This window comes from Bos javanicus, chromosome 4, assembly GCF_032452875.1.
Source record: "Bos javanicus breed banteng chromosome 4, ARS-OSU_banteng_1.0, whole genome shotgun sequence".
Taxonomy (NCBI): domain Eukaryota; kingdom Metazoa; phylum Chordata; class Mammalia; order Artiodactyla; family Bovidae; genus Bos; species Bos javanicus.
The window spans coordinates 72,914,264-72,928,588 of record NC_083871.1 but is presented as its reverse complement, the minus strand read 5'-3'; the positions used below and the strand labels follow the sequence as shown (position 1 = coordinate 72,928,588).

General features: G+C 35.7%; 1 protein-coding gene across 10 annotated transcripts in view; it reads right to left on the bottom strand.

Annotated features, from left to right (window-relative positions):
* The window catches only part of ADAM22 (ADAM metallopeptidase domain 22), a 238,318-nt gene that overhangs the window by 23,076 nt on the left and 200,917 nt on the right, over window positions 1-14,325 (bottom strand). For 4 of the 10 annotated variants that reach the window (XM_061414362.1, XM_061414365.1, XM_061414368.1 and 1 more), the window contains exons 25-26: window positions 12,036-12,126; window positions 7,985-8,002 (exon numbers count right to left, since the gene is read on the bottom strand). In XM_061414362.1, coding sequence (XP_061270346.1) covers window positions 7,985-8,002; window positions 12,036-12,126 — 109 coding nt within the window. Of the gene's footprint in view, window positions 1-1,031; window positions 1,227-7,984; window positions 8,003-12,035; window positions 12,127-14,325 lie in introns of all 10 variants that reach the window. The other 6 variants (XM_061414358.1, XM_061414361.1, XM_061414360.1 and 3 more) reach the window with 3 other exon arrangements.

Genomic DNA, 14,325 nt, shown 5'->3' with positions numbered 1-14,325 from the left:
AAGACTAATAATTTAACTTTAGATTTATGCTATGTTATCTGAGTAAAAAAATCCTTTATGCTGAGGACAGTTCCACAGCAGTTCCCAAATCTCACTAATTCCTTCAATTTCTTTTTTTCCTGATGTTTATAAAGAGTGAGATCCACTGCAGAATTTTTGTAGATTACTCTATTTAGAACCTCAGAAGAGATCATGTTTCTTCTCAATAAACTAGCAATTTCCCTTTCAGTCCATAAAGGAACTACTGTGCCCAAAGTATACATTTCAGCCCTACCAACAATTTTAAAGAAACTCTTCCAGAGGAATATTTAAGTTTTTTTCAATGTGAATGAAGGTCTCATTTCCTAAAACATTCTATTTATTTCTTCTGTCAGCTTATTTTATTAAGCATTTATAAAGCATGGAGAATTTTAAATGGTCTTATTTCCCTTAAGACCATAGAGCTAGAATACAGCCTTCAAGTTTAAGACATATAAATAATATACTAACCCCATCTGGACTGCTATAAAACTCAAATATTAAAAATGCTTAAATTAATTTGGCAACCAGCTCTAAATTATAAAGTCTAGAATTAATCATTCCAGGAATGAAAGGCAAAATCATAATATTCAAATATATGATTCACAGAGAAGCAATCGTTTTTTCACAGCAAGCTTAGCTTTGATAAATTTAAAATTTTAAAAATTCAATGCAGCATTTATATTAATAACCAATTTATTTTAACAACTGCTTTTACTGAAGCGTGACAGTAACCTTTTTCTTTGACTACCAAACATGACATAAAGCTCACCATTTAAAATACAATAAAATACTATGTGTAGTTTCTGAAGCAGTAGAAGAGCAAGATTGAAAAACCCTGGAGTTTCTATGTAGACTTAGGGTTGTTATTTGCTTAGTTTTCTTTTGTTTGGTTTTCTGGCCTGATTTGTTAAACCACTGGTTCTGAGCATATGGCATTTTGAAGTATAGTAATCAAAGAACAAAGGATACTATTTTTTAACATTCAAGAAAGAAGGAAGAAGTAATCAAACCTGCTGCAAAATAATGAAATGTTCTGACTAATGGAATAATGTGTGATGGAACAGGTAGAAATCTGAAAATGCGACAGAAAAGCAGACCTCTTCTTAGAACTAGATGCTGAGTTTGTGCTGACTCCAGGAGGAATGTCGCTATAAAAAGAGTCGCCATCTCCAGGCTTTTTTACATAATCTCCCTGGGGTAACTGTCTAAGGCATAATAAACATTTCAAAGTCAGAAAACAAGACACACACATGAACACAGACATATACAAATATTATTTTAGGAAAAAAGAGGTAGGGATAATGATCTACATGAATCAAATCTATAACAACATGTAAGATTATTAATAAATGTGACAAGTTAAAGTCATTCTAATTGTAGAGGTCAGAAATGCAATCACTGAAGTCTTTACAATCTGGATGAATATACCCTTGTTTCAGGGGAAAAATATGAAAAGATGAGGTTTTTCACTATAACTTCATTACACTTAGAGATGTTAATTGCCATTTTGTCTTTAAAAACAAACAAACAAAAAAAAAAACCCTGGTGCTGAAGAAGACATATCAAGACAGACAGTCCTTGCCCAGATAAGGTATCCTTTTTTTCACTGTGGTGTGTAAACTATTTGTAATTTCTAAATACTATAAATGTAATCTTAATTTGGCCTTAAAAGAACTGACTGATTTCTAAACTGTTCTATAATTTAATCCAAATAAATTATTTGAATTCTCTATTCAATCTGGGGCCTCACTATTCATTTAGCAGAAATACAAAGAAATCGAAAGAGATTCAAATGTCAATCAAAAATGTAATTCTGTTAACTGCACACTAGAATATGTAAAGGAAGATAATTTAGCAAGAGGAAGAAAGAGTTGAAAAATAATGGAATTCTTGTTGATACTATAGAAAGATACTTATAGGTGGCTGGTGGATGACCTCAATTTTTTATCTCCAACAAGGGAAAATCTACATAGTCTGCACTATTACCGACTCTATTCGCTCTGATTTTGAATTAACTGAGATTGGAACATATTTTTATTACTTCTGCAAAGGGAACAGGGTAGAAAACTTTAGATAGAACTGCCTTGTCAATGCTCCTACTTTGGTAGTTAATCTGATTTTTTGCCAGTGCATGACCCCCAGACAGGCATGGCTAATAAAATTTTACAACCGACAAAAAGCACCTATATTAACTTGTGTGATCTACCTCTCCCCTTTAAGGAAATCAAATTTCTCATTAGATTTGTATGTAGGATTAATATAACTTTTGATTCATATTCTTTCAAAGTATTTGTGACTTTAGATCATAAATGTAATCTTTTTTTCCCAGTATATTATGAAACATTAATTTTATAGAAAAGATATGTAATTCCCATATTTATACTGTTAATAACACAAGTGACATATCTGTTTGTGGAAGAGATATTTAACTGTCTGGAATCATATTTCCTGTCTTGCCTCCTATCAGTAAAATGCTCTAGCAATTTTTTGAAAAATAAAAAAAATCAAAGTTTTGTAAGTTGCCTCAGGTAGGAAAATTGCCTTTTGTATCATACCAATACTTATAAAAGAATGCCAAAGAACATCCCATTAACATTACATTTCCAATAATAATCTTTATGGTTAACAAGTCATTTTTGTCACTGTTACCTTTAATGATAATTTTTATAAGCTGATGAGATGTGGCTTACTAAATTCAAATTTATATGCTGTGCTTACTTGCTCTGTCGTGTCTGACTCTTTGCAACCCCATGGATTGTATCCCACCAGGCTCCTCTGTCCATGGAGATTCTCCAGGCAAGAATACTAGAGTGGGTTGCCATGCCGTCCTCCAGGGGATATTCCCAACCCAGGAATCGAACCCACATCTCCCGCATTGCAGGCAGATTCTTTACCGACTAAGCCACCAGGGAAGCCCGAGAATACTGGAGTGGGTAGCCTATCCCTTCTCCAGGGGATCTTCCCGACCCAGAAATCAAACCAGGGTCTTCTGCATTGCAAGTGGATTCTTTACCAGCTACGCTACCAGGGAAGCCCATAAATTCAAAGCAAATAAATACAAGTTGTGACTTTACTTGACTTTGCACCCAAATTCTCTTTCTTTACATGGTTTTGGCATTTAGGCATTTACCAAGGGTTCACTTATCTGAGACTGCAGGCTTAAATGGACTGCTTCTCACAATGGATGGGGCTCAATGGTTTTGCCTGTTTGTTTAGCTAAGCATGGTTTACAAATCCTTCAGTGTAATTTCTCTGCAGTCCATGTTCATCTTTCACACTGCACACAAACATCCTAAATGCTACACATGTCATAAACTATGGGCTTCAGTCAAAGGGTTGAAAGGAAAGTTTAAGTGCAGTGAACTTTGAGGGGCATGGCTTTGCTTTTATCCCAGGCAAACTAGACTCTTCTCTATCTCTACCATGAAGTCTTCGAAATAAAGAAATTACACTTTATTCTTCTTAAAATTCCACAAAGAATGCATATAACTCCTTCACACAGTAAATGCATTAAAATGTTAATAATAAAGATGATAAACTTTGTTAAAGATCTTTTAATACTATTTAACAGCCTTCACTGTCCAGAAATTTATTCTTTTTTAAATATCCAATTATATCTTATTATAAACCTACTTCTTCCTGATTAACCTTTAGTGAAGATAGAGAATATCAGGTCCCTATGATCAATAAAATACTACTTCATCATTTGTTATAAAAGACCATAAATGACCAAGTAACTGATAGCTTTAAATGTGTTAAAATTGAATTTATTTTTCTAGTCTTTATGCTTTTCTTCCTAAATTTTACTAGTTTCATAGAATTTTGGGATCAGGTGGCCTGATCAGTACTAAGTTTTATAATGGAAAAATTACCTCAAATTTCCCACATCACAAGCAAATATTTTAGACATGTGAATTTTTCTATAAATAATAACCAAAAGAAAATAAAACTTATTTAGCTAAATTATTTTTCCTCAAAAAGGATTCCTATTATAAGAGAAGTCTGATCTTTCCTTAAAGGGTCTGCTGAACCACTATATTTAACTTAATAATCCTTACACATACTCAAAAGGAGATCATAATGAAAAAAATTAAGTCTTAACCTTAAGACTGAAGGAGGCACTTTCCCAAAGCTTTGTTGGTGTCTGGGCTGTCTGCTATTGGAATTGTCACACTGCTGTCTGAAGAAATGTTTTGTACTGTGTACTAAGTCACATTGACAGATGCATGAATATCACTATAATAATATTAAAAAAACTAAAAAACTAAGAAAGTCTTAGGGAAAAAAAGGAGGGAGGTTTACAAGCAGAAAGTAAAGTGGCTAAAACAGGGTAACAGAGAGGAAAGATATGGGGAAGGGGGTTTCTGCTTAAGGTATGGATCAGGAAGATATGAACTAATTATTTATTCTGATTCATATTATGTATGTTCATTAATGTATGTTCATTTCAGACAAAAGAATATTGCACCTGAATAAGGATGCTTTATAAATCCAAATTTAATGAAATCCAAGTTTAATGCTTTATAAATCCAAATTTAATGAATTCAATTTAACTTGAATTAAATCCAAGTTTAATTGCACCTGAATAAGGATGCTTTATAAATCCAAGTTTATTCTATTGCTATTTGCAAAACTGCCTGAAAACTAAAATTCAAACTTCTAATTCTTATTGCAAAGTATATAGCTGCTAACTCCCAAAGCAATTATGCTAAAATAGAAACAATAGCATCAACTGAAAAATAGATGGAAGCCTTCTTTCCTGGAGATTTTAAAGAAAATTATCAATAATCATCCTTCTAACTAGACGATATCTAAGAATTCTCCTTGGCTCCTCAGTCCCATGGCTCTACCCTTCACAAGATGACACTGGCAGATTTATATTTATTTATTTGTTTACTTATTTATTTATTTTTGCCATACTCACAGCATTTGGAATCCTAGTTCCCCAGCCAGGGATCTAACCTCGGCCCCTGCCCTGGACCGCCAGGGAAGTTGCCAACCCTGGCAGGCCTAAAGTGATATAATTCATGTATGAAGTTCTGTCTCCCAGAATGGGCTTCTATCTTTTATTAGGCAGCTTATAAACAAAAAGAAAAAGAAAAAAAGGGCTTGCTTCTAATCTTTTTGCCAGATGTGAAATTAAACCTATCACACATTCCATCAATATAAAGAAAACCTGGGGGACACATTCTCTGGTGGGAAAATTTACCAGGTTATCAGGTTTCTTCACAAAATTACTTGCCTGACATTTCCAGTCATTTGAAAGTTATGCTGAGTTTGGCATTTCTGAGCCATTGTATCCTTAATTAAAGAATCTCATAACTGGCTACATACTTAATATGTATTTAGTGTCAAAACAAAGCTGTATGTTCACCAATGCTTTCACACCAGGATGCGTGGGCCTCACTCATGTCAGGAATGCTGCCTTTCTCTTTAAGGACAACCATACCTACTTATCTCTTTCATCTGAGGATTAGAGAAACACAAAGTCTTCAGAGACCACATATCAGTAACTTTCCTTACTAGAAAGCTTCACAGATTACAAAGAACTTTGTCTGCATTCGGGATTGGGGAAAGTTTAAGTGATTTCCCAAGATCACATACTAGCAGGTAGATTTCTGATTCATTCTAGATTGGTCTTCCCACCATGGAACTTCAGAGCAAAACTTAATTTAAAAGCAACTCAAATTTTTTATTTCTATTCCCTGGCATCCTTTGGAATTGGGCACATCTTTATTGGAATATCTTCAGATATTTTCAAGTGATTGTAAATTTCCTAATGTAGGCTTTGGTCCATTGGTCTTATCACCTTCTCTATAACCACTAAAATACATTCTAATAAAAGACTGTCCTTCAGAAGATATTTATATACTCACAACTTCCTGCTAAAGTTCATTCCTTGCAGCTTCTCCATTTTAACAATTATTATATAACCCTATATAATACCTGGAAAATCCCATGGACAGAGGAGCCTGGTAGTCTACAGTCCATGGGGTTGCAAAGAGTCGGACACAACTGAGCGACTTCACTTTCACTTTTCATATAACCCTAAGAGTCATAAGTTTCAGACAATCATAAGGGCAAAAATAAATAAAATTTGTGCTGAAATATATTAAAAAATAGTACCTGCTGAAAAGTGACAACTCTCAAAATATAAACTAGACTTCAAAGAGTGTCCAGATTGATGAAATGGTGACTCAGTATTCATCATATACTGGTAATACTCCCAGGATTACCAGGAGGCATGAAATTACATCAGGCACAAAAAAGAGATTTCTAACAAAAAATTTCTTAACTGTATCTATGCATATATTGAGTTAGAATAAGAAATCGGTGCTCAGGTTTACATATTTACCATTTGTTTTTGTAATGTGGGCAATTCCTTTATTCTGGAGAATACCCCTGGTGAGAACACGTCTTAGAGCACCATAACAATTTTGCTTACATTACATATTTATGACACTGCGCTTTCCTTTTCAAATAGTAAGCAATATTAAATTACACTGCAGAGTTAATTCTTACAGAAATGGAGCCAAATCACCAGTTTTTGATCTTTGTAGTATAATTTTATTTTTCACTGAAGAAAGCCACCAAATTTACATTTCTGGTATAACTGATCAACATCTACCCAACAGAAAGCATAAGTAGCTTCGGCTCTTCTTCAGTGTTTTTTGGACACAGAGTTTAAAACGTGTCACAAAGAAATCTATTTCCTTTATTTAAATAATTTTGTTTCAGTTTTACTTTCTCCATTAATGATAGAAGTCAGTGACTCCAGAGCAAGATCATTATTTTCTAATATTTATGGCTAACTGGGCCAGGATCTCAATGGGTACCCTGTGGGTACCACTTATGGCTAAAACCTTATACAGATTTTAAATTATAACATAGAAGGAAAAAGAACAAAGTTTAAAATTCTACTTTGTGAAAAAAAAATGAAAGCTGTGGCTAGTGTCTGATAAAGTGTCACATTTATTACATCTTATTTCTAATCTGCCTCAGACATTTCCTACAATTGTGGGAAAAGTTAGGAGCCTGCATAGGCATCTTGAGTACAAAACTAGGACTATATGATGTGGTCTTAGATGGTCAATTTCCAGTATATTTTAATTTTTTGGTATCAATAGTTAATAGCAATTGTAAGTTTTTAAATGTGAAAAGTGAGGAGTGTACCTCAACATGGGCTAATTTAGATTTAGAAAAAATAGGCAAGTTTTACCTAATTACATGAATGCTTTGTATCTCTTTAGACACTGCTGGCTAAACATAGATTTTAAGGTTATATGAACAGAGTGCCTGAGTTTATGGGCTTTTTATTGAAAAAAAAATAGTGTAGTAGGCAATCAGAGATTATTACTATGCAAATTATTTCTTTCAAAACCTGTACAATTATCTAATCTGTAAAAAAAAAATTTCTTATGCAGAGATAAAACTGATTCCTCAAATGCCAAGATGCTCTCCTGATCACAATACTGTGCCTATATAAATTTTATCATTTATTAATGAAAGTTAGCAAAATAACAACAATCACTAAAAATAAATTCCTTTAGAAATCATTGGGCAAGAAAAGTGTTATAAATGTGAAGAAAAGCCAATCAACTAATGTAAACAAAGGTGACACCTTAATGTAAAGGAATTTTGTTTTAGGCAGGAAAAAATCAACTTTTAAATATATATTGCTATAAAAGTAACACAAATAAGAATGACTAATTATAGTTTTGTTGGATGACAAAACCATTAAAACTAAATAATGATAGATCTATTTTAAACTAACACATTCCACAGCAACAGTACTAAAATGATCATTTCAAGGCCATGAAAAATCAAGATTAGTTTATGACCACTACAACATAAAAACAAAAGTAAACTTAATTTATAACGGTATGTATGAATTCCAAAGATGATAACAAGATTTAAACCTTTTGGTTTTCAGTTTTATGTTCAGATTATTCTCATCACATACCTCTGCTCTCGATAGTTTCTTTTTATGGACAAGAAGAGAGAGAGAGAGAAAGAATTAGTTACCTAAAAAAATACATTAAGAGAAATCACTAAACATAAAAGCATTTGATGAAAGATCTCCACTAGAATTTCTAATTGCAGAATTAAAATGAAGATCAAAAACACAGTCTTCCCCTACCTCTGCCTCACACACACACACACACACACACACACTCACATACACAAATTTTACTTCATCTTTTGAAGAAATGACACCAAAGGGTTAGTGACAACATGTTCAAGTAACCATTGTTTAAAAGCAGAAAGCTTCAGTTATTAAAAAGTAATTGTTTTCTCAATGTCAACTGTTATCATATTAAACATTTAGTAATGTCCTGAAGTCAACCTTATTTCAAATATAGGTTTTCAGACATGCACATTGATTTAAATCAGGAAATTAGTCAAGTTATATATATATATATATATATATATATATTAAATGTGTTTTCATGCAAATAAAAATTATAATTCATTCTTTTTGGAATATATGCCACAAACTAGAGCTCATCCTAAGAATTTCGAATATGAAAACATAAATGCCCATCAGAACATTCTGTGTATGATAGAATGAAAATTCACAGCTGTTATGGACCTCCCATGTCATCACATCACTGTGAAGTTTCACTGAAAGCAACAGTGGTAATACTTTGTTTAAAGTCTCCTAAAATAAAATTGCGTGAGTTTCAGAATAAATCATTCTGAAACAAAAATGTGTTCTAGAGAGTGTGGTAAGGAGGTGCCAATGATTTTTAATTTTTAAATAAAACAAGCTAATTTCAAAATTTCTATCCTGACCTAACTAGCTGTCAGTATTTTGAAGACTTGTTGGAAGGTCAAGCAACTATCAGGTAGGCTCCTCCTTCCAAGATCAAGGCTAAGGTTGCTGTATAGATTTTGTAGCACTTTTACCTGTCAATCTATTCCATGAATTCTCTGGGCATCTTGCTTAATAATGAGCTCATGAGAGTAAAAGTGCCAATTTGATATTTAATATTTTTCATTCCTGAAACTATCACATACGGGAGAAAAATAAGCCAAAATATTTCAATTCAACATGTTTTACTTTTTATCCCCTCAATCTGATTCCCTGAGCGATCCACCAGTTACAAATGAGTATTCCTCATTTCCTATTCCTTCTATTACCCCAAGACTTGGAGAAGGGGTAGAAAGTTTAATTGGAAGGATTAATGAGAAAATGAGTTCTCAAGTCCTAAATTCGCTTGGCATTTTAAATAGAATATTCATGAATTTAATTACTGTATTAAAATTTCTACATCCTTATTCTATTTTTATACAAATTCTGAATAAATGTAGTAACATTAAAACTTTCATCATTCGGGTTCAAATTATTTATGAAGAGAATACTGTAGTAGGAACTAGATTCTGCAAAGTACATGTATTCAGAAACAAAAAAGTGAAATCACTTAAATTTCATAAAAATAAGAAATGATATACAGAAAGAAATATTTTTCATTCTAATCATTAAAACAAACAGACACAGATAATTTCATTAGCAGTAGGATTAGATGTTCAGGTTTCATATTTTTGAAAGGGTAATTTTTTCCAAGATTTTAAACGTGAAATATCAGTTTACATCAATAGGTGGCAGAAAACTAACAGAACTAACAATTTTGCTTTCCCTCCCGCATGACCAAACGAAATCACTGAGCTACTTCACAATAGCAATGGTTGTGATGGCAACTACTACATGAGCCTTGCACAAGGGAAGTCAAGGAAATAGTGTGACGCTGAGATAGGGCTAACTCAGCTAAGGTATAAGGGGAGCTCAAACAATATATATGCAGAAAAGCCTTTCTTTCAGACATACAATTTTATACTCCAAATTATGCTGAAATCAGCTGGTACAAATATAAGCATGCAAAGTGCCAAACAACCTGCACATTAAAGAGGCATTTGCTACACTATGCTGCTGCTGCTGCTGCTGCTAAGTCGCTTCAGTCGTGTCCAACTCTGTGCGACCCCATAGACAGCAGCCCACCAGGCTCCCCCGTCCCTGGGATTATCCAGGCAAGAACACTGGAGTGGGCTGCCATTTCCTTCTCCAATGCATGAAAGTGAAAAGTGAAAGTGAAGCCATTCAGTCGTGTCCGACTCTCAGCGACCCCATGGACTGCAGCCTACCAGGCTCCTCCGTCCATGGGATTTTCCAGGCAAGAGTACTGGAGTGGGGTGCCATTGCCTTCTCCATACACTATGCTAGGCCATGTTAACTATATTATGCTAAACTTTACCCTGCTGTCTGTGCTATTTGTTAACACAGCCTTGCACAAATGTCTTTCTGCATTTTTGTACTTACAACATAGAAAGTTTATCCTGGCAGTCAACTAATTACTCTCTTTTCAGCCAAAATAACTTCAGTGTTTTGACCTCACAGCCAGCAAGACCCATATACTAATTTAAAGAGGTGTCTTTTAATTCAGTTGGGTTAAAACCATGGCTTCCCTGGTGGCTCAGAGGTTAAAGTGTCTGCCTCCAATGCGGGAGACCTAGGTTTGATCCCTGGGTCAGGAAGATCCCCTGGAGAAGGAAGTAGTAACCCACTCCAGTATTCTTGCCTGGAGAATCCCATGGACGGAGAAGCCTGGAAGGCTACAGTCCACAGGGTCGCAAAGAGTCGGACACGACTGAGCGACTTCACTTTCACTTTTCACTTTCAAAACCATGTCAGGCAGTGATAACAGTAATAACAAATGATTATATACACTATGCTGCTGCTGCTGCTGCTAAGTTGCTTCAGTCGTGTCCGACTCTGTGCGACCCCATAGATGGCAGCCCACCAGGCTTCCCCATCCCTGGTATTCTCCAGGCAAGAACACTGGAGTGGGTATACACTATGCTAGTCAATGCCTAATCAAAAAAATTTGGTTCATTTAAGTTTCATTTTATTAAACATAAGTTATTTGAATACTAAGGAAACTTTTCATATCATAAGTTGAAGTACTTAACAAGGGAAATGAGCACATTAAGTATACAAAAAGTCTGGAATCTGTGAAGTCATTTACTTAGCTAAATGCTGCTGCTGCTGCTAAGTTGCTTCAGTCGTGTCCGACTCTGTGTGACCCCATAGATGGCAGCCCACCAGGCTCCCCCGTCCCTGGGATTCTCCAGGCAAGAGTACTGGAGTGGGTTGCCATTTCCTTCTCCAATGTATGAAAGTGAAAAGTAAAAGTGAAGTCGCTCAGTCGTGTCCGACTCTTAGCGACCCCATGGACTGCAGCCTACCAGGCTCCTCTGCCCATGGGCTTTTCCAGGCAAGAGTACTGGAGTGGGTTGCCATTGCCTTCTCCAGCTAAATGCTAAGGGGATCCAATATTCAAAAGTTACATAATGTGTAACTTTTTAAATCTTGCACATAGAAACAAAGAATTGTAAGCTGAACTTTGAAGCTTAAGAAATAGGTTTCTAAAAGTTGTAACTTATAGTTGAATTTTAATTTTAACACATTACATCTCTGAAGAGTTTTTCCTTCCCACAAAACACTCACTTATTTAACAAATAACAATGTCTTCTTCACATTGGTTGGGGAGAGGTTTGGCTCTTGGCAGGATCCCTGCTCATAGCAGGAAGCACTAAGGAGCCGATCCTGCTCTTGATCTTGTTGATATCACCCTTGTTACTAAACGCTATGCTGTCTCATACACTATCCTGCCTAGATGTGGAGGAATGGGTTTAAGTCAAGAGAATCTGCATCACTAAACAGCCAACCAACACAGCCTTTGTATGAGACACGATTTAGATTGATTTTGTTTCATGTAATGGTTTTAAAATAATATTCAGTATTTTTAGAATAGATGGGAGTTAATCTCAAAATCTAAAAAATGATAAATTACTGTTACCTCTAATCATGCCAAGGATCATCATGGATTGAATACTGAACCAGACTGATTTTCACTGCAGGTTTATTTATCCAATGATACAAAAATTTTTAGAATCATTTAGATAAATATTTTAAAGTACAGTTTGACAGTAATATACTGAGCCATTTCACTTACTTATAGCCCCATGCAGTAATTCCTAATATGAGGGCCAGCACTAAAATGGTGCCAGCAATTATGCCTATTATAATATTGGTACCAGCAACACCTGGGGGGAGAAAAAAAACAATGAAGATCAGTGAATACAGCTGAAATTTTGATATAAAATTCTTTCAGGAACTTTATTCTCCAGATTAATGATCATCACACTAATAACATTTGTTTTAAAAAGTGAGCATTTTTTCCTTTATACAGTTTTAATTTTAGAGAAGCTTTTTCCCAAATTTTATTTATATATTCAGATATAATTGTGACAAAACACTCTATCAGTTTCAGGCATATGACAATGATTTGATATTCCTATATATCTTGAAATTAAAAGCAGGCATTTTTAAGGGAAGAGAAATCAACCATAACTTAGCAATTTGATCAATTGGTTTTTGAAAAATAATTATTTGCGTATGTTCCCTTTTAATTCTTGTCCAAGTGCATTTTGAATGGTTTTTTTCCATGTATTTTTCTGGAATATATAATGAGGTCATTGAACTAACATAAAGAATAAAATAAGGAGAAGAAAGGAGTATCACTATAAAGCACAATACCCCTGGGGAGGAATACTTAGAAATCATATTTTGGACTCCAACCTCTTCCCTAGAAATTCTAGAAATGTTATTGTTCTTATCACTCCATTTTCACAACCAGTGTAAGGTCCTTATTTTGTGTGATATTTTGTCTGTGTAAATATAAGCTTCTAAAGGGAGAAGACATGGCTACAGATGGTCAGGTGGTATACATTATAAAAGACTGTAGTTCCCAGTCTTGCCAATAATGACTGTGGTATCTGGGAAAAACAATGGAAAATACAGAGTCAGGTGAGCTGGAGACTGGTGCTGATGACCTGTGAGAGCGAGGATGCACCAGACTGGCAGGGGGCCAGGGCAGGGCTGGAGATAAGGACCGGGTGATGGTGCTGTTGTGTCCGGCAGCAATAACAGTCAGACAGTCTGCGATGCAATTCTTAAGGGATCACAGCAGTGAAAGGGGTCCAGTGAGTCAAAGGACTGGACAACAAGCCCAAGTAAAAGCCCGAGAGCAGAAAACGCAGGCTGGAGGCCTGCCTGGCTTCTGGCTCAGAAGACCTGTTTGGTTGATAAAGACTTATATTCCATGTTAAATTGCGGGGCTCTCACCCAGGGCAGCTTAGTTAGCTCTTTGTCTGCTGCACTCCTGAGGAATCAAAGACAGTAATCATGGATGACTGGAACAGATTCCAATTCCCCATGATGGAGTGGCAGCCTCTCTATCTGGGAGCCCTCAGGAGTCACATGGGACAGCAGGGCTCAGACATCCAGGAGACTAGCCGACTCCACCCTGCCCCAGTCATCTGTGGGATAGAGGGTGCAGATACCAGAGGACTCCTGGGGCATTGGGATTTTCCCACTGTAAGACCTAGCCCATCTCCCCTTCTTTTCTTTCCAGAGATTTAACATGCGTGAGTGCTTAGTCACTCAGTCATGTCTGACTCTTTCCAATTCTTTTAACTAGCTTGCCAGGCTCCTCTGTCCAGGGGATTTTTCAGGTAAGAATGCTGGGGTTGCCATTTCCTCCCTCAGGGGATCTTCCCAACTCAGGGACTGAACCAGCATCTCCTGTGTCTTCTGCATTGCAGGCGGATTCTTTACCCACTGAGCCATGGGGAGAGCTCCAGAAAATTAACAGGGATCAATAGACCCTGATGCTGGGAAGGAGGGCAGGAGGAGAAAGGGGGGACAGAGAATGAGATGGTTGGATGGCATCACTGACTCAATGGACATGAGTTTGAGCAAACTCTGGGAGATAATGAAGGACAGGGAAGCCTGGTGTGCTGCAGTCTATGGGTCATAGAGTCAGACACGACTGAGCGTCTGAACAACAATCAACTCAAATGCTAGTTCTGGTTACTTCTAAGTAATAGTATGACTTTTGACAAGCCAGTTAAATCCACAGACCTGAAGAGGCTTCTTTCTACATTAAGTGCAGGAACCAGCCCCACAACCATTGCTAAGACTGAAGATGCCAAAATCCTAATCACTCTGTGAGTTTTATTATGAAAGTCACATTGACTAATACATTTAACCTGTATGGATGATTAGAATAAAAATAATAATTTTCTCATTCTTTGGAGCTGAATGGACTTCAGGACTTGAACATTATTTTATGCAGAAGAATACTCAATAATGAAATGATAAAAATAGTTTTAAAAGGGACATTCATCTTCAAGGTATGTCTTCTTTCCACTATCTGCATTTAATTTCTACTTCTCCATTTG